This window comes from Oreochromis aureus, linkage group 18 (assembly GCF_013358895.1).
Source record: "Oreochromis aureus strain Israel breed Guangdong linkage group 18, ZZ_aureus, whole genome shotgun sequence".
Lineage (NCBI taxonomy): Eukaryota > Metazoa > Chordata > Actinopteri > Cichliformes > Cichlidae > Oreochromis > Oreochromis aureus.
The window spans coordinates 14,941,691-14,963,154 of record NC_052959.1 but is presented as its reverse complement, the minus strand read 5'-3'; the positions used below and the strand labels follow the sequence as shown (position 1 = coordinate 14,963,154).

The 21,464-nt window shown below is 38.1% G+C and overlaps 1 protein-coding gene across 3 annotated transcripts in view; it reads left to right on the top strand.

The window, feature by feature from the left end:
* LOC116332862 (collagen alpha-4(IV) chain-like) overlaps positions 1-21,464 on the top strand; it is a 35,959-nt gene that overhangs the window by 2,222 nt on the left and 12,273 nt on the right. For all 3 annotated transcript variants that reach the window (XM_039602862.1, XM_039602861.1, XM_039602863.1), the window contains 16 exons: positions 10,261-10,332; positions 10,708-10,842; positions 12,425-12,469; positions 16,017-16,133; positions 16,542-16,607; positions 16,729-16,764; positions 16,928-16,990; positions 17,069-17,104; positions 17,210-17,251; positions 19,027-19,110; positions 19,319-19,363; positions 19,447-19,518; positions 19,611-19,655; positions 19,735-19,788; positions 20,100-20,163; positions 21,201-21,299. In XM_039602862.1, coding sequence (XP_039458796.1) covers positions 10,261-10,332; positions 10,708-10,842; positions 12,425-12,469; positions 16,017-16,133; positions 16,542-16,607; positions 16,729-16,764; positions 16,928-16,990; positions 17,069-17,104; positions 17,210-17,251; positions 19,027-19,110; positions 19,319-19,363; positions 19,447-19,518; positions 19,611-19,655; positions 19,735-19,788; positions 20,100-20,163; positions 21,201-21,299 — 1,075 coding nt within the window. The remainder of the gene's footprint in view (positions 1-10,260; positions 10,333-10,707; positions 10,843-12,424; positions 12,470-16,016; positions 16,134-16,541; positions 16,608-16,728; positions 16,765-16,927; positions 16,991-17,068; positions 17,105-17,209; positions 17,252-19,026; positions 19,111-19,318; positions 19,364-19,446; positions 19,519-19,610; positions 19,656-19,734; positions 19,789-20,099; positions 20,164-21,200; positions 21,300-21,464) is intronic.

Below are 21,464 nucleotides of genomic sequence, written 5' to 3'. Positions count from 1 at the left end.
TTGAACTTTCCCACATTTTGTCACATTACAGCCACAAACATGAATCAATTTTATTGGAATTCCACGTGAAAGACCAATACAAAGTGGTGTAGACGTGAGAAGTGGAACAAAAATCAGAAATGGTTCCAAACATTTTTTACAAATAAATAACTGAAAAGTGGGGTGTGCGTAATTATTCAGCCCCCTGAGTCAATACTTTGTAGAACCACCTTTTGCTGCAATTACAGCTGCCAGTCTTTTAGGGTATGTCTCTACCAGCTTTGCACATCTAGAGACTGAAATCCTTGTGTATGCATAAGTGTTTGCCAAACCATTCTACACATGTCTACATGTGTTTTGTGGACTTGGAGAAGGTATTCGACCATGCTCTTTGAGTAGTGCCCACTGTGGGGGGTGCTGCGGGAGTATTAGCTGTCTGGCTTGTTGCTATAGGCTGTTCAATCCCTGTACAGCTGCAACAGGAGCATGGTTCACATTGCTGACAATGTTAGACTTATTTCTGGTGGGTGTAGGTTGGGGGTTCAAATCCACTGAACAGGTACCTGAGGGTCCTGTTTGCACTAGAGCGGTTTGCACCTAAGTGTGAAGTGGTGAGAATGACAGTTACCACCTCCACGTCAGAGGCTGGATGGATCCTTAATGCTCAGTCTGTGCCAGGAAACCAGCCATTTTAAATGGACTCCACCAATTCTTCCATGAAAAGTGGTGAAATATTTGGACAGAATTATGGTAGAAACTTGTTGATGGCTATGAAAAGGTTTTTGTCAAGGTGTAACTCACCAAAGGACATTTAAACCAAATATTAAAGGGGGTGTGTGTATATAAATGACTCTCTCTATATAATTTTGACCCTGTGTTGGTTAGACAAAATCAAAAACACATTAAATATTATGCATGTACATCTGTACATCTGCAGTAACATATTATCGCATATGCACATATTATCATTAATTTAAGGGTTTGTCAGAGATTGTGCCGAAGTAGTACATATATAGCATATACTACTTGCATTATGTTGAAAAAAAAATCACATTGATTATGTTGCGGGTCATTTTGACCCGTACTGTGTAAATCCACTCAGAATTGTCAAAAAACTGGAATAAAACAATAGCAACTTTATTTTCCATTAGAAAACATTTAGAACACAGACATACAACACAGTTTGAATTACCATAACTCTTTTTAAGAACAATTTAGTAAAAGTTTTTCCTTCTTTACAAACACATTTCTTTTTAACTTGCCCGATTTTCTCAGTTTTTCAGTGTTCAACATTTTCAATTTTGTCCACATGATGGACAGAATGTAAGTATGTGCTTTCTGCAGATGTACTTTTTGCATTTCTCACAAACAGTGCTTGTTTTAATGTCTTCTCGTGAGGGACAGACCTGGCATCTTTTCCGTTTCTTTACACCTGTATCCACTGAATCCACTGCAGATTGGTTGGATGGTGCACACTTGACCTTTTCAATGACAGCTGCTGCTGCTGGGGATCGAGCTGGTCTGACTCGCATCTGGATCTTGGGAGTGACAAGACTTTTTCCCAGTTCTTCCAGGAAAAGGCGATGTTGTAGAAAATGACCAAGGGCCAACGAGCTGTCTTGCGCTGGCAGCTGTATGTCGCTGTGACTTTGTCAAGATTGTCTACTCCTCCTTTGGTGGAGTTGTAGTCTAGGATCATTTGTGGTTTTTTGTCATCTCTTGTGCTCAGAGATGCATCTGTGTGCATTGTGCTCATGACAAGAACATTCTTGTTTTTCTTTGGGCAATATGAAACAACTGTTGCTTTCTCAGTGAAAACAAATATTGAGGAATACAGAGATCTTCCCTGCATCTTCAAAATTTCACTGGGAAGTTCTGGCTTATTTCTTCTCATTGTTCCCAACATAGTCAGCTTTCTCTTCTGAAGTTCCTCTCCAAGCCAGTAGGATGTAAAGAAATTGTCACAGGTGATGCTATGCCCTTGCAGCCCTTCACTCATCTGCAGCACCACACGCATCCCCTGATTCTTCTCAGATGCTCCTCCAGGTAGCTTTCCAGTGTACACTTGCATATTCCATGCATAGCTAGATTTTGCATCACAGGCTGCCCATATTTTGAAGCCATACTTGGCCGGCTTGTTGGGCATATACTGTCGGAAAGGACAGCGACCCCTGAATGGGACAAGGCGCTCATCAACAGTAACGTGGGGACCAGGGTTGTACAACAAAGGTAGAATTTCCACCCATTTATCCCATACATCTCTGATTGCAGCAAGTTTGTCTCTTTCACGTCGACCAGCTCTGGTTTCACGGTTGTCAAATCTGATCACACGAGATACCTTGAGAAATGTCTCCAAAGACATTGTTGCTCGAAAGATTGGCCTTGCATTCTCTTCATTCCATAGACTTGCAGTTGCTTCTCCCTTGGACCTGTATACTCCAGCTAATATCAGAATTCCAATATAAGTATGCAAGTCAGTCTGATCCAGTGGCTTCCACTTCTCTTGAAATACACGCCTCCCTTCCAGGTTAGTCATGTCCAGTATGATCCTTTCCAGAGGTGGGACCAAGTCATTGTTTTGCAAGTCTCAAGTAAGTCCCAAGTCTTTATCCTCAAGTCACAAGTCAAGTCTCAAGTAAAGTCAAGCAAGTCAGAGTCAAGTCGCAAGTCAAGACAGACAACAGTCAAGTCAAGTCCCAAGTCCGAAACTTTGAATTTCAAGTCCTTTCAAGTCTTTTTAACCCTCTGGGGTCCCGGGTATAATTGGTCGTTCTTGACTACTTTTGATTTTACTTCTATATTTCACTTTTAAAATATGTTTTCTTGCCTTGTTTGGTATCATTATTTACAGCACAACCTCAAATATCTGAAATTTGAGTTATTTTTTTCATTTTGGTATACTATATTAGCACAGTTGATCTAAATTCAGACAAAAAAATTCAGAATCCGAGTAGAAAAAAGTTATATTTTTTTACATGTTTAACGAATCATTTTCATAACTTGAAATGCAAATAGAAATTGTACATTTCTAAAAATTATGCACAAGTTTTGCAAACAACAAAGTTATATGGTACTATTTACCTAAAAAATGCAGCCAAGGCCTCAGGCGTTTTTTGTATAACCATTTAAATCTATTTACAGAACAATCAGGTGTGCTGCATCAAATAAGAAGGCACACAAATTATTTGTGCCAGTCCAAAAAATGTAGTTTGTGTTCAGTATAAGACAGAGGAGAACACCACAGGCCTAAACCCTGCAGGTCTGACAACTGGAGGTGCAACAGTCCAGTTTTCTATGTGGAGACAGCGTTTACACTGGAATCTGCCTTTGACAGCTTTTTAGATCAAATATGAAATTCAGCAGTCTAACCGACACACAATACAAAACAATAACTACACAACAAACTAACTATAGCCTCCAAACACGCTAAACGTCACTAATGTCTCACATATGAAAACTCTCTCTCTCTCTTTCTTTCGCTCGCCCGCTTTCCGTCGCGGGTGTCACTCCTAAAAACTTCCCCTTCTCCCTAAACAACCAAATGTCACATGTTGCCTTATCATTTTTTTGATTGGCTGACATGGTAAACTCTAACACCAATAGGGAAGGGGTGTTTTTTCTTTTTCTTTTTTCACTCGCAAGTGGAGCGTATGCTAGGCTGTCTGTAGAAAACGCCGTTTTTGTCTAGCATCCCTGTTGAGAATAACCTTTGCAAATAAACAACAGCTAATAATATAAGATCAAAGTATTTTATTTGATGTATTGACATAAATGACAGAAGAAAAAGGCCATGTATAGCAGGACTACTCAATTACACACTAAGGTGGGCCAGATTTTCTAACCAAAAAATTTTTTTTCCCTGGCTCAGACATGCAAAAGTTAAACACGACCATACACTAATTGCAAATTAAACACAGTGATTTTGAATTGTGATGTGATGGTAAAATAAATATTTGTCAGTCTAAACTGGGTTAAATCTACGGGGTTAATGATGGGGAGGAGACGGAGAGAGACTGAGTACAGCTACAGAACCCACTTTTGAAACGGACCCTGCTCACCATTCACCGACAATTCTGAGCTAACAAGTTGCATGTTATTCTTGGATGCGCTTGCAGGACCGGATTTAAAATAGCATGACAAACATATCATACCTGTTAAAGTCAAACAGTATCATCAACGTACCTCAAGAACATTTGCTAATAAGATGAAGTTAGCTAAGTCAGCTGTCTCATGGTAAAAAAAAAAAAAAAAAAAAAGCACCACCTACCGTTCCTTATGCAACTTCAAATGTCGGACAAAGTTGGAAGTTGTTCCATCTCCGTCTGTGATTCTCTTCTTGCATGTTTTGCATATTGCATTTCGTTTTTGTTGACTACTTCGTAGTTTATGTACCCGAAAGAAATTACTCTTGGAAGCATTTTTGGCTCGAGCGTTTTTGTTCTTGTTTTTTTCAAATCTGGTTAATTTGATTGGCTGTGCTACAGCCCACGCTCACATACATACGGAGTGTGGTAAGAATGAATGAATGAATAAAGTGAATTAATGGTCCGCACTTTTTATATAATATGTATGTTAAATTTTAGATTTGGGTAAAATATCAAGTCTTTTTAAGTAAACAGGTTCAAGTCCAATTGACTATGTGCACGTTAGCATATGCTACTTCCGGTGCAAAAACTCCTGTGGGGAGCTTTGTTTCCGGTGTCCCAAAGTGTGTATGGGCAGAAATCTGTGCCATCAGAAACTGAATTTGAATAAGTTAAATTTGAATTTGAATTACTCGGATTGAATCTGAATTGTAACTTGAATGAAAGCTTTTGAAAACTGAATTTGAATTAGTCTAATTTGAAATTGAATTTATGGTTTGAAAATGAATTGATTTGCTTTGAAACTGCATTTTATCCTTTAAAAATTCAGCTCTCGAATAATTTCACATTCACTTCTCACCATTCAGTTTCAGTTCTACAATTCAATTTCAGTTCCAAAATTCAGTTTTTGGGACTTACATCCGGTTCGGTTCAAGCGCAGATTAATAGAACTACAGACTGATAGCGTTACTGACGGAATCTACAGCGTCTTGAGCTGAATTAAGACTTCAGAAGTCATTCGTCATGTCGAATGACCAGCGGATAAACTCTCAGGTTGGTAATAAATGTATTACATGTATAAGAACAAGCGTCATGTTAACAATTGATAGCCGTACAGTAACTTTTATGCTTATTGTAGCTGCTAGCTAAAAACGCTAATTTAGCGTAGTTTGCCCTGAATTCAGCTTTGACAAACAAATATGATCGACTGTTTCTAGTAGAATTCCAAAGTTGTCATCTTGTACCCTGTCAGAGCCCTGTATGCTTGCAGAGACCCCTACAGTAAGGAAACATGCAAAACGCTGTCCAAACCTTTGTATTTGAGCTTTATTTATGTATTTATGCTTTATTTACACAGCATCCCAACTCTTTAGCGAACTTAATAACTTCAGCTAAAGTGAATAGTTAATCTTATTCATTAGTGCAGCGTTACTGGATCACCTCTGTTTGAAGTGATATAATATGATATACAACTATCACTGTGTTTAACTATCATAATAATTCTTAGGGTACTGAGTGCATGCTTAATTAGATTTTTTTTTTTTTTTAAACATACTGCTCCATTGCTATGTTTGACAGGCTGAAGTTGTCGGGTCACCTCCTAAATCGACCATCTTTTACAGGTGTTTTGTGCCAGAAATGGAGTGTCCACTGAAGACTGAAGATACTGAATCTCTACGCCGTGCCATTGATCCCTCCTGTGCCTTCATCTAGACAAGAGACATCAACTTAACCACTCTCACATGCTCTGTACCTACATCACCTTCCTGACAGTCGTAGCTTGGCTCATCTGAGGGTGAAATTATAAGAATGTGTTATTTTGCAAAGTGCTCTCTAGGGTTCCTAAATAAAATATGGCATTGAGGTCATTTCTTTTGAATTAATCCTTCTTCTGAAATATAAGAACCTCTCCTGGTTTAAATGGCACTTTCTGTTCCTTACTTCCTGTTCCACTCCCAACCCCAAATAGATGCTGACAAGCTGACACACAGTAACATGGAAGAGGGAAAGAAGCTGGAAAGGACTACTACAAATAAACCTAATGCCTAACAATGAAAAATGTAAAATAAGAACAATAATAATAATAAAGATAAAAGATGAAGTAACAAGTTTTTTGTTTTTTTGTTTATTCCAAATGATCATCCAGATGTCTGTGACATGTGATGACAAACACCATAATGGAAGGCCTTAGTCATCACATGCTTAAACTCATCATATATTTTTGCATATGCTGAACAGGCAGTCAGACATGCTGTAACTGTGGGGTAGAAAACTGCATAAACACCATACGGCAGGGGTCTCAAACTCCAGTTATCAAGGGCATGGAAAAGTTGCATGACACCGGCCTTCGAGGAATGGAGTTTGAGACCCCTGTCATATTCCATATGACAGGTTTTGGTTGAACTTCATGAAGACTCTGAAGTTTCTCTTCTCTTCTGGCAGAACAGGAATGTCGCCTTGTCCTGTGAGCCACCGTAAGGATGTACTTAGAGTAGAACTGGAGTGTCACCGGCCTCAGGCTCTTCACCTTTTCAAAGACAAAGCAGTCATTTAGATAAAATATTAGATATTGTTTACCTGTAAATGCACAAAGAGAATTTAGAAATGTAATTATTGTCAAGAGTGAACAAGCACTGATAGTGTAATTTACAGCTGTGGCCAAACGTTTAGAGAATGAGAAGTGTTGTTTATTTACAAAGTTTGCTGTTTCAGTGATAGTTGTATATCATATTATATCACTTCAAACAGAGGTGATCCAGTAACGCTGCACTAATGAATAAGACTATTCACTTTAGCTGAAGTTATTAAGTTAGCTAAAGAGTTGGGATGCTGTGTAAGACATAAATAAAGCTAAAATACAAAGGTTTGGACAGCGTTTTGCATGTTTCCTTACTGTAGGGGTCTCTGCAAGCATACAGGGCTCTGACAGGGTACAAGATGACAACTTTGGAATTCTACTAGAAACAGTCGATCATATTTGTTTGTCAAAGCTGAATCCAGGGCAAACTAGGCTAAATTAGCGTTTTTAGCTAGCAGCTACAATAAGCATAAAAGTTACTGTCTGGCTATCAATTGTTAACATGACGCTTGTTCTTATACATGTAATACATTTATTACCAACCTGAGAGTTTATCCGCTGGTCATTCGACATGACGAATGACTTCTGAAGTCTTAATTCAGCTCAAGACGCTGTAGATTCCGTCAGTAACGCTATCAGTCTGTAGTTCTATTAATCTGCGCTTGAACCGAACTGGATGTAAGTCCCAAAAACTGAATTTTGGAACTGAAATTGAATTGTAGAACTGAAACTGAATGGTGAGAAGTGAATGTGAAATTATTCGAGAGCTGAATTTTTAAAGGATAAAATGCAGTTTCAAAGCAAATCAATTCATTTTCAAACCATAAATTCAATTTCAAATTAGACTAATTCAAATTCAGTTTTCAAAAGCTTTCATTCAAGTTACAATTCAGATTCAATCCGAGTAATTCAAATTCAAATTTAACTTATTCAAATTCAGTTTCTGATGGCACAGATTTCTGCCCATAGGGGGAGGGGTCCTATTCGCGCCCTGTTTAATGTCCAAAAGAAGTTAACCAAATGAATGAATTAAGCGTCGATTTACATTTCTATAGATGTCTTGGTCATTTACCCAATATAACTGTAAATGATGTTCATGGACTTGTAGATATTTTGCCCCCACGCCTCAGAGCAAAAGAGAAAAGGGATTCAAATGTTATATTTCTCAGCTGTCCCTCGTTTATTGCGGGTGTTATGTTCAAAAAATAACCAGCGATAGGTGAAATCAAGTAGCCTATTTTATTTTTTTGATGCGTGGACATCGTGGACATCCAGTACTGCACTTTTAATTTAGAAGTTAAGTCACAACATACCCTTCATACATACTAATGTATAGAAACCCTCACCAGCAATCGTTCATTTTTGTGTGGCTTTTTTCAGGGTTTGTTAACATGCTGTGTGGGGTGTGGACATAACGGTAAACATCTGTGACTGTTGTTCACCTGTAGTTTGAATGCTGAACATTTGCCTGTTTAAAGAATAAGACCAGTCACTATACAGAGATGTGCTTCTGAATGTGGACGATGTGTCTTATGCTGCAGTGATGCAGTTCTGCTTGTGTTGAGTGATGCAAACAACCGATCGATCTAAACTCTTTAAACGTCAATCACGTGGTTACCGGCTACCGCGAAAATAATCGGACGGTAAGCCAATTTCTGTCTTAGCGCATTTGCGCCGCTGTGTGTTTTTTGTGGTCTTCTTTTGCGGCTAATTCAGTGAATTTTGGTCTGATCGTGGTGAAACTTTGTGTGTGGAGTCAGTGATAGCTCTGGGAGCTAACCAGCCTATCTTTAATCGGTTACTTACATGAAGTCTGAAGAATTTCTGGTTCGGTTTTGCTTGTTTAGCGGACTTCTGCGCATTTACGTAACTGCTCGCGTTTAATCGCGGCTTATTTTCGGTGTGTTTGGTGGTTGTAGAAATGGTTTATATGACATTTTAGCTGAGATTATGAGGTTTCTGTGGATACCACACATGTCTGGACTTATATTTCTCAACCCGCGTTATAACCGATTAAACGTGATCTCCTCCTTTTGCCCCGGTACCGAGAGAGGTGGGGCTTAGTGGTTAAACGTCAAAATCTATCATTAGATTTTTTGTGACACAACAGTGGTGAGTGTTCCCACCTTCTGCTCTTTGGAACTTAACGCAATCTTTCCGTTTTCAAGTTTTGGACATGATTTTGGAGTATATCTTCGCAGTAGCGATTTACATCGCAAAGTAAAGCTACCGAAATGTGCAACCCCACATCCGGCCTCAAACCAGGAAGTTAGCATTTTCTCGTGCACATAGTCAATTCAAGTCCCAAGTCACTGGTGTAAAAGTCCAAGTCAAGTCACAAGTCTTACAACCTTTTTTCAAGTCAAGTCTAAAGTCATAAAATTAATGACTCGAGTTTGACTCGAGTCCAAGTCATGTGACTCGAGTCCACACCTCTATTGGAGGGGATATGAAGAGTTGAAATGCTGATTGAATATCATCAACTCGTGTGATGGCAAATCTTGTAGGACCAGGAGTCATTTTGATGACATTAGAAGATGACAGCCTGCCTTGACTTCGGTGTGGTGATAATGACCATTTTATATTACCATCTTTAGATGTCCATGTCTCCTCTGGGGATGATGATTGCTGCATTCCTTGGTTTTCATTTGATGTAGAGATGGCGGCACACTCTCCCTCAGAATCCTCCTCCTCGTCTGAAAATTGGCAGTCTGGATCATCAATAACATTGTCCTCAGCCTCCGAAAGATCCTCAGTCTCTGAAACAGAAAACAAAGTACATCAAAGAGAAATGTTTATTTTGGATGTGAACAACTTTTTACTTACATAAAAGTGTGCGGGTCAAAATGACCCACAACATCATCTTTGTATACAAACACTGCAGAGACATTCCAGGACACATCAAAGTGTCCATATTTTACACACCAGTTCATGACCTCAGATAAGGAAAAGTCATAAGCTTTCATGAAGAAAAAGAAAGGATGACCGGTACTTTGGTCAACACAAAAACTGGAATGGGTCAAATTGACCCTTAACATAATAAGAAGGTTAAGTACTTTCTGTAGCAATAGAAACATTCCAGCGTTTTCTCTTCCCACAAAGTACATTTGGTTAATACACTGAACCCCACTGTCCTATTAAAAATATAACTGACCGTTGCACTTCATTTTCTGAAAGTTGGGGTGCATCCCATGAAGTTTAGATCTAAAGCTGTGGGACAGGTTTATCAACAGATGTGCAGAAGGGTCTCACTAATTTTCACCAGTGTAAATATTTAGTGGCCTCAGAGAAAACATTACTAATGTTTCCAACACAGATATTTCTGCGGTGCAAAACTCCCAGAAGACACACACACACACACACACACTGATGTTTGAACTCAGTACAGGTTTTCAGTAGAATGTCAAGACAAAATAATTCTTTTCAAGATCAGGTTTATTTGGCCATCAGTGTGAGAACACTGACATGTGCAAAGCTTTCTAATCTGCTCTGTTCAGTCTCTATAGGAAACTATATTTTTTTCTCAAGACTGGGAATCAGCAAATATAATCAGCCTGCTGTTCTCTTCTAATGCTTACGAGCACCTGTGTTTTGTTTGTTTTACATTTCTTTTTTCAGGGAAACACTGAGGGCCCGTGTCAAGGTAGAGACTGCTCTGTATGTCGATGTCTTCCTGCCAAAGGTGCACGGGTATGGACTGTTTCTCTTCACAACGTTATGAAATGGAACAGAAACTTAAATTGGTTTTTAAACTGAAAGGGTTTTTTGTCTTTAATAGTCTGTCAGGACTGCTATGCAGGATGCTTTACTGTTGGGGTGGATTTAGCAAATCATTAGATTCTATGATAATAATAATAATAATAATAATAATAATAATAATAATAATTATTATTATTATTATTATTACATCTCCAGAACAGGGGAAAAAGAAAACAATTGAGTGAAACTTAGTTAAGTCACACAGAGATCTGCTAAAAAAAATCACAGCATTGTTGTTATTCTAAATACAAGCCATGAATATGTTTATTGGAAACAGTGTTATTTTAACAGCATTTTGCTTTGTAGGGCACTCCCGGCAGACTAGGCCAGGAAGGTCCACAGGGACTAATGGGACTGCAGGGACATGAAGGGCTTCCTGGAGAGAAAGGCAGGATGGGAGCAGTTGGATCACATGGCCCAGAGGGGACTAAAGGAAGTCAAGTTAGTGTTCCTTTCCATGTTGGTGTGATATATATATATATATATATACATATATATATATATATGTATACATACATATATATATATATATATATACATATATATATATATCTTTTCTGGCCTGTTTGCCTTCAGAACTACCTCAGTTGTAAAGGAAGTCAAGTTAGTGTTCCTTTCCATGTTGGTGTGAAAATATATATACATACATATATATATATATATATATATATATATATATATATATATATATATATATATATATATATACATATATATACATATGTATATATATATATATATACATATATATATATGTATATATATACACACAGATAGATAGATAGATAGATAGATAGATAGATAGATAGATAGATAGATAGATAGATAGATAGATAGATAGATAGATATGGTCAAAAATTCAAAAATATTCACAATATTCACCTTGAAAGTGGTTACTGGCATACACTCAGTGGTCATTTTGTTCTACCGTTCTAATCAGCCAATCACATGGCAGCAACTCAATGTATTTAAGCATGTAAATATTTTTGAGCATGGCATGATCACTGATGTCAGATGGTCTGGTCTCAGTGTTTCAGAAGATGCTGATCTTCTGGGATTTTCCTGCATAACTATCTTTAGGGTTTACAGAGAAAAATCAAAAAAAGAGAAAGAAAAAAATGCCTTCTTGGTGTCAAAGGTCAAAGGAGTGTGGTCAGACTGTTTGAAGCCACTGATTACAACCAAGAAGAACATTTCTGAATGCATACGTCAAATCTACAGCACCAGAAGACCACACCAGATGCCACTTGTGTCAACTAAGATCAGGAAAAAGGCTCCAATTCACGCAGGTTCACATGGAGAGAAGACTGTAAATAAATAATGTTGCCTGGTCTGATGATTCTCGATTTCTGTTGCAACATTTGGACAGTAGGAGCAGAATTTGTTGTAAACAACATGAAAGCATGGATCCATCCTGTCTTGTCTCAACTTTCTAGTTTCCTGGTGGTGTAATGGTGTGTGTGATATTTTCTTGGCACTCTTTGGGCCTTTTTGTACCAACTGATTATTGTTAATACACCATAGCCTATCTGAGTATTGCTGTTGAGTACTTTAATCCCTTTATGAACACAGTTTACCCTGATGGCTGTTTCCAACAGGGTAAAACAATACATCACAAAACTCAAATCATCGAACACTGGTTTCTTAAACATGACAATAAGCTCACTGTGCACAAATGGCCTCTGCAGTCACTGGATTTCAATCGAGTAGAGCACCTTCAGGATGTAGTGGAACTGGAGATTACATTGTGGATGTGCAGCCAACAAATCTGCAGCACATGTGTGATGCTATCATTTCGATATGGACCAGAATGTCTTTGGTATGTTTCCAGAACCTTGTTGAATCTATACCATGAAGAACTGAGGTAGTTCTGAAGGCAAACAGGCCAGAAAAGACTGTCATCAACCCTTTGAACACTGGGTTCAAAATAATGCCAAAAATGTTAAATTATGAATTTTTCTCGTTATTTTTTGAGACTAAGGATGAATGAATAGCTATTGCAATAAATGTCTTTATATTACAGGGAAAGACTGGTGCTCCTGGTTTTCCTGGTAGAAGTGGTTTACCAGTAAGTAAACTACTGTTTTTATAGATTTAATTCCAAATGTCAAAAAATAAACATCTCATACTGACAGCAATAACTAATTTCATGTGAGTAGGCAAGGGTCTTTTTACCCTCACAGTACACTGGCTTCCTCCTTTGGTACAGAAGAAATGCTTGTTAGGTTAAGTTGTGATTCTAAATTGGCTGTAAGGGTGAATGTGAGCTATGTAGCTGGTCTCTCTCCCAATAACAGCTGGAATAGGCTCCAGCTCTCCTCGACACTGAATTGAATTGGCAGCTGAGAAAATGGATAGATGGACTTCTCTTATGTGCTGATCATTTGTTTTTCTACAATGTCAAAGAAGTAATCAATATCAGGCTGTCTGTCAGTGAAAATATGGTGGCTGCAGATGAATAACTGCCCAATTCTTACAGTTAAAATATTGGAGGCTCATGTGCTTGTTATGCCCTCTAGTGGACAAATATAATACACACTGCTGGTGCCAGTATCATCCTCTTTACTACAATATGAAGCTGTATCTTCAGTATGCCGGTTTACTTAGTCATCCACCACTATATAATTATAGTTATATTGGCCTTTAGATATCACTGCTCTACACTGTAAAATCTAATTAGTTCCCAGAACTCAAAAAAATTATGGAAACTCGTTGCCTCAAAAAAATTGAGTAAAGCTTAGCTAAAAATGACTAAGTTAGGACAACGTATTTATTTTGAGTACTCTGTACAAGCTCATTTGTTCCCAGAACTCAAAAAAATTGGATCAAGTTTACGTAAGATGACCAAGTTAGGGCAACTTACTCATTTTGAGTACACTGTACAGCCTTGTTAGTTCCCAGAACTCAAAAAAATTATGGAAACTCGTTGCCTCAAAAAAACTAAGTAAAGCTTACTTAGGATGACTGTTAGGACAACTTATACATTGCAAGTCTGCAGTATTAACAATAACTTGATATTTCTGACTTTCTGACAATACTAATTGTTTACCTACTGACAAACATTTCAAGTTCAACTAAATGAAAAAACAATTTGTGGTACCATGAATATCATTAAAAATAATTAACAACACTTTTGTAATGATGTTAAAATGAGCACAACTTTTATTTTCAAACACAACAAAGTACAACAGCCAACATACTGGACACTGTTCTGCTGAATAAAAATGATATTGCCATCACTGTTATAATCTTACAACGAAACAAAGTCTTAGATGTAATTATTCTGAAAATAAGTTTAGGCCTACCACAAGTTTGTTTTGTACTTACATTACTTATATAATCAAAATAAAATATTTATTGTTCTGTCACAAGTGCAGTCTCTAATTTAAACAACACATTCGTTTTCCATTCCAACACAGGAGCTGGAATGTTGTAATATTTTAAGGATGGCTTGTTTCCAGTCCAGGCATTACTGCCTGAATGACTGTCATGGATCGAGGTGATCCAAATGTAAGTGCAGAAGAAAGTCTTTAACTTCCCTTAAGTACAGTTGCAGTGGATGTGGGTTGGAGATGCAATGAAGCTTGAACCTGCAGGTGACCATCTTCACTGACCACACCATCTGTGATGGAGGACTCATCTCTCCTGGTGTCCTGCAAGCAAACAATCATATTTTTTGGAACATGAACTTAATTGCTTTCTTAAAACATTTTTTCTGCATTTGGTATAAAACAGACTCCAATTTAGACAATCTCAGGCTCCCTCCCCGCCGGAGAGGTGACATTCAATGTCCCAAATTTTCAGTCTGCATAGCCGTGACCACCACGCAACACACAATATTGTCATGAAAGAATAATTTTAAAAAGGGCTATGCAAACATGGGCAATAACTTTCATTCTAATGATGTGCAAAATGATTTGGGCACAAAACAAATTTTGCTGTTAGAAAACTTGCAGACTTCAGTGTACAGTGTAGACCCTCTAAACTAAGTTTGGGGGATGTGATCTTTCAAGAAATGCAGACCAAACTGTTGTTGTTTGTTTACTTACACAGCATGTCTTGTAGAATTAACTGGAGTCACCAGCAACAGCATAGTGCAGTCATATCACAAGTCTAATAACAGAAGACAGGAAAAGATCAGTAAAGAAACAACTTCTCCAAACCAAAGCACAAATAAAACAATAAGTAAAACAGGCTGATCTAAAGTATGATTAAACTTCAGCCTGATTAATATAAGTGTCACTGACAGTTGCTAATATATTGGAAAACCAAAATACTTACTGATGTCTTTCTGTCCAACAGCAGGAGTGCTGATCCCGAGCCTCAAAGACAGTAAGAAGCAAGCAGAGGGAGAAAAAACAGAACATTTTTCAGAAACTGATTTGATCCTTAATGGCTGTGCAATCATTGTAACATAGAGTTTGCTTATGTTGTTAAATAAAGGCTAGATTTGACATTAATAGATGCCACAGATGTTCTAAAGCTGCCACAAAGCATGAAAAAATAGACGTCTCCGAAAACGTCGGAGCATTTTTGCAAATATGTGATGTCTTGATAAATCGAGCAGATATTTGAAATTTACACAGCTACATTTTCGCCTGAAAATATCTTAAAAGTTTATTTTGTGACCCAGAAAAAGTAATACGTTTTTCAGCAGTGCTCCTCCGCCATTGCCGCGCTTACAAGTGCGCACAGGCTCCGACAACCGTGGCCTACAAATGCGATCCTCCTTTTCCCCAGACTAACCTTTCTGGGTCACAAAATAACCTTTTAAGATTTTTTCAGGCGAGAATGTAGCTGAGTAATGCTCAAATATCTACTTAATTTATCAAAATATCACATATTTGCAAAAGTGCTTCCACGTTTTCGGAGAGCTCCGTTATCCACCCCCCACACCCACCCTACCCCTAACGGCTGCACCTCCCAAAGAATTTTGTCTGGGCTCTTATCTCACTTATTTATTTCAAACAATCAACAAAAAAATTCACCGACATAGTTTTATGTAAGGTTTTTAAGGCTGTGGTGTTAATTTTTAAGTAACATGAGCACAGCGGCAGCAGCAACGCTAGGCTAACACTAACTAGCTAGCAAGATTATAAACCTGGTGCTAAACTAAGAGAAGCCACAAAATCAGTTTGAATAAGAGTAAACATTTACTCACCAAGTCAGTAAAGATCCACAGCAATGACAACAATAATATCTCCAGGTTTGCTCAATATATTCCATAACAAATGCTGACGCCATGAACATGCGGACTGATCCGGGAGGGAGGAGAACGGTAGTCACGTGGCATTTTCAAAACACATCTTTCATCCTTCCGCCCTGAGAAGCAAAACTTCCAGCTTACTTAGTTTTTCTAAGTTAGGACAACTCAAATTAATCGAGTTTATCAGCATTTTTGCATAAAAAGTACTGGTAACTTATTTAAATTGAGTTCTAATAACAAATTGATAAAAATTGAGTTCAGCCTATTTAATATTTTTAATTAAACACAATATTACATTTTACAGTGTAAAGGATATGTAAATATCATTTCAAATTAGCGAGGAAGACAATAACTGTCATTTCCAACACTCTGTGTTCGTACGTGACCACAACTGCGGTGTTTTCCTCAGGGTCACCCTGGAGCAGGCGGTGAGCCTGGGTTGCCAGGATTGGATGGTTGTAATGGGACACAGGGTAGTCCGGGAATCCCCGGTTTGCCTGGTTTGGATGGCCTCCATGGCCCACCGGTAAGTAGAATACTCATGTTTTAAGTTAAACAGCAAAAGCAATCTGTCCATACTGTACAAATAATACACTTATAGACCATTTTACCATTGAAGCCAGTATTTAGAGTATGTATTATTAGGTTATATGATGACATGAGTACCCAGTAGTTGTTGGCTGCACAATATCTCTCAATGACACATATGTAGAATTTTGAAGCCGCTTCTTAAACTTCTTGCTTCTTTTTAAACTGCCTAAAAAGGCCTTTGTGGTAGTTTCCACTGGAGTGGACGATTTAAAAAAATAACTACATTTATCGTGGTTTACGACACTGTCCAACATAAATGTTCTGTTTCACTAGTTATTTGTAAAAATGGTGACCATCGTAACAATATTAAATGTATTATGAGCCTTAACTGTATTTTTGTCAGGGATTACCTGGACCTAAAGGAGATAAAGGAGAAGCTTCATATTTAGATCCACCTCCAGGACTTCCTGTAAGTTCTCCTACATTTAACACCCATCTTTGTATGCATTCTGGAATAATTTGTAATATATACATACTCTGTCTGTAAAAATGCTATCCTCTTTTTCTGTCTTTTCTATTTTAATTTGCAGGGTGAGCGTGGGCGGGATGGACAGCCTGGCCCTCCTGTATGTTTTTTTAATTCATTTTTTGAACAATTCTCTGTGAAACACCTTCCAAAATTAAAGCAGGCAATAAATATCTTAAATCTTTCTCTGCGTATTGTGCTCTACACACCAACTGCACCCGAACACTGCATCTTTAACATGACTGCATGGTTTCCTAAAACAGGGAAGAGAAGGATTTATTGGTCCTAAAGGTTACAGTGGCCCCCCTGGCCCTCCTGGCCCTAAGGTAATAAATGCATAAAAATAGATAAATATTTATGCATCTTATTTTCAGAGTGTCACTTGTGCATCTGTGTGCATTTAGGGTTTAGAGGGAGCTGCAGGTGATACAGGATCAGCAGTGAGTCATAAGCTTCACAGTATTTGAAAGTGCTTGCTGAAAACTATTATACGGAGATACACATATGCAAAGCCAACACTTACTACACTTTTGGTTATTGGGCAGGGTGATCCTGGAAAACCACTGACAGGTGACGCAGGTGATGAGGTAAGAAAACAATCATGAATTATTTACTTCCCGTAACTCAGAGGTTCCCAAAGTGTGGGGCCCGCCCCCTAGGGGGGGCGCAGAGCCATTGCAGGGGGGGCGCGGTATGGAAAAAAAAAAAAAAAAAAGAGCGCTTGGACACTGTGGACAGGTTTTTGACGGGGCTCCCACACAAACGCAAAGCAGGAGATGAAGCATCGCCAAATATATTTCCAAACCAACTTCCTTCCAAGCCAAAGACAGGAAAATATGGTGAAGCATATCTTCCCTTTGGCTTCACCTGCACAAGTGCCAAGGTAGGTCTCCCCTGCAAAATTAGTTTCCCTGCGTCGGGAGCACGCGCTGTGCTCTCCAAATCACGGACAAACAGTATCCAACATTCTTGATTTTTAGTTCACAAACACTTCTTGTATTAACTAACTACTCCTGACGTTAGATGTCAGGAGTAGTTAGTTAATACAAGAAGTGTTTGTGAACTAAAAATCAAGAGCTAACATGATGTTAGCTCTTTATGCAGTAAAGTTACAGTGGGATACAAATAATATCAGGCTGATCCTGCCGTAATTTGTTCCCCCTGTTCAAATCACGGACAAACAGTATCTCACAGTTGTTTATGTGTTTAAACCCATTTTGTACAGAGAGGCATTTTTTGAAAAATGTATTGATAGCAATGTTGAATATTATTACGCAGGAAAAAAACAAACAACTACACGTAAAATAATTACACCGTGACGCCTTTGCCTTTCTAAATGGAGGGACAGTAACTGCGTGTGTATGTAAGCGTGTAAAACCTGAAGATAGTCAGATTAACAGTATTTTGTCTCTATCTGCCATTCTGCAGTTCATCTCATGTAAACAATAACGTGGCGCACAGCGTGACGTGAAAAAAGGCACATACCTTTGACGTTGCGTCACGAACTCTGTATTCCTCGTCCACACGTAAACGCAAAAAAGGAGTTTTAAATAATCTCCGTTTTCGGTGAATCGCAACGCCGTTTACGTGTTGACGAAAAGCCCAAACTCATAGAAACAGCTGAGTTTTCAAAAATACCCGTGTAGGTGTGGACGTAGCGTAAAAGAGTTAGTAGTATATTTTATTACTACCTGTAATTTATTGCCGTTTACTTGTATTTGCTTAATTGTTTACTAAATGTTTGAGGTGTGAAATAAACCGCAATGGAGTTTGTAAACAAAATATGGGTGTGTGTGTTTGGAGGATGTGTTTGTGCGGGTTAGGTGGTGGGGGGGCGCGAACATTTTTCTTGTAAAAAAGGGGGGCCTGGCAAAAAAAAGTTTGGGAACCACTGCCGTAACTGATGTAACATGAATTCTACCAGGTAATCCTGAAGGAGAATGTCCAGCCGTAGTTTGTGCCCTGAAGGTCAAGCATGATCAGGTTATGCAAAACACCACTATGAATGGTTCAATAAAAAAAACAACATGTAGGGCCTTTGGCATAACTTGAAACAATCCATTAATGCTCAAAACCCCTCCAGTGTGGCTGAATCAAATCAATTTGGCAAAGGAGAATGGGCCAAAATTTCTCCACATTGATGTGAAAGACTCATTACCAGTTATTGTAAACACTTGGTTGTATTTCTTCCTGTCAAGGCTGGCACAGTCAGTTATTTGGCAATATATATATTTTTACTTTTCTCCTTTTATAAATGATGTGAAAAACTAAGAAATCAGGAAAAGGGAAAGTGCTTTTTTCATGGTGCTGCATATTTTGATGTATATGGACAATCAGTTAACTCAAAAATGTCATGTTACAGGGTGAGCAGGGCCCGCCTGGCCCACCAGGACCAGAAGAAGTTGTAGAATATCCTCCAGGCTTTCTTTCACCAAAAGGAGACAAGGTGAAGGCATTTTTTTCTTAAGGCATTTGATTGTTATCTTCTTCATATTTTTTATGCAGATGAAACCATATTAATCCATGGTTTTGATCATTTCATGTCTACCCATCCTTACAGCTTTTTATTTTAATTTACAAGTTGCAGTTCAAACTCTACTCTTCCATCTGGATTTTTGTTTTATAATTTCATCTTTTTTTGGTCTTTCTCCCAGGGTGACAAAGGTTTTCCTGGCCCACGTGGACAAAAGGGCTTAATGGTGGGTTTTGATATGTCTGTGTACCTATAAGTCATGTCTCAGGGGAAAAACAAATAACTCAGTTATTGTTTTTTCCTATCCAGGGTGGTAGTGGTGACTACTATCCTCACGAATTAAAAGGAGAGCAAGGAGTCCTCGGATTTGTCGGATTTCGGGTAAATGATTTAAATGACACTGGACAATACACTTAGACAAAGACAAGTGAATATATATAAAATAGTTTTCAGCTCATTCTTTCCATCTGTAGGGTCCTCCAGGATTACCTGGCAGGGAGGGACTAGCAGGACCTGAGGTGCAGCTTACATATGATGTTATTATGTCTTACTATACTTAGGCATTCTTTCATATTAAATACATTAATACATTTTCAGGGTTCTCGAGGACAGAGGGGACTTCCAGGCATCAGTGGAAGAACTGGACTAAAGGTGACTTTTGTTTATACATCAGTATGACAATTTTAAGAAAAACAGAGGGCCACTGGGAGGAAAAGTTAAAAGGCTTGGTTTGATATAGATATAGACACTGTTGTTGGTTCTTCAGGAGACACGTGGTTAGCATATTTGCTATACATTTAGAGAAGGACTGTAAATGAATTACTGACATCTGGTGGTTACTTAGTGGAAAGGGTTGCTAACTGTAAAACTCCAGTGAAATTCCTTGGTCAGTCTTCTCACCTGTAGAAAAAATGTACATCGGTCCCATTTCTTTTCCTAACCATTCTTTCCATCTTACACAGGGTTACCCAGGAGATCCAGGTCTCCCTGGTGATACACGCCTTCCTAATGGAAGTCATGTGAGAGGTGAGACCACAGCACCATCTGTACTCTTACTACTTAGTTTTTTTCCTGTTTTTGTTTACATTTAAATGTAACAATATATTAGTTTCATACATTTCTGTCACTCTGCTGGGTGGAGCACTCAAGTTTTGTGAATGTGATAATTCAACAACAAAATAATGTAGGAATTTTTAAGTTGATAGCATAGGTGCATCTACTAGGAGGGTGAGGGGTAGCACAGGCAGCCACCAATATTTTGATAGTTTGCAACAGCTATATATCTGCTATTCTTTTATTTATCACTGTCAAAATACAGATTTAAATAAAGTGGTTCACTGGAGCTTTACAGTGGGATATTTACACTTACACACTGGGGGAATACTGGTGGTTGTGAAAGGGCTTCTTTTTTCTTTTCTTTCTTTTTTTTTCAGCTTGAATTATGTCAGTCACAACTGCACTACACTGTGATTATATATTTACTAAAATAATAAAATAACACAGCAATATATGTAGAGTATCACACTAAATAAATGCCTTTAAGTCACTGTTTTGCTTGTAGATTTATGGTTCAAATATAAATAGGTCCATAAATCCAACACCGGAAGCACTGACTTTAAATCAAATGGTTAAGATGGAATTAAAGTTCGTAGTTTTATTCAAGGGATTTGACAAATAAATTAGCATTAACCATTTTTATATATATAGTTCTCCATTTTCAGATGCTCAAAGGTAATTGGACAAATTAATGATATTTTAAATACTTGAGCCTTACTGAAAAGTATATCTTTTGGAATGAACTCCAAGTCTGTTATCTGCTTCCTTGATCATAAAATAATCAGTAAACAGGCCTCACCTGGCCATGAAACTGCATTTCAGTTAACTCTCTGATTACTTCTGAGCCCCTGAACATGATTTTCCTCACATCTCAGTTTTTTGACTTATAATCCAACATGGTGGTGTGCAAAATTACAACTTAGTTTGTAGTCCGATTTAACTTAGTGTAGTCTGATTCACCTTAATGTATAGTAAAACAATAATTACTTTATGGCTTTATGTTTCAGGTGCTAAAGGTGACCGTGGATTTCCAGGACAGCCTGGACTCCCCGGGGACACTGGGTCCATGGGCATTCCTGGGCCCTCTGGCCCACCAGGGCTAGCAGGTCAGACTTCAGACTTTGCTTCCTTTCTTTAATGGCGAAGCCTTGTGTATTTTGATTTAGTACTTATAGCACATATGCCGTATATATCACTCATAATAATTCTTGCAACCTGACAGTCGTTAAAATACTCTGTTGCTGTGAAAATGTCAGTAATCAAAGATTCTC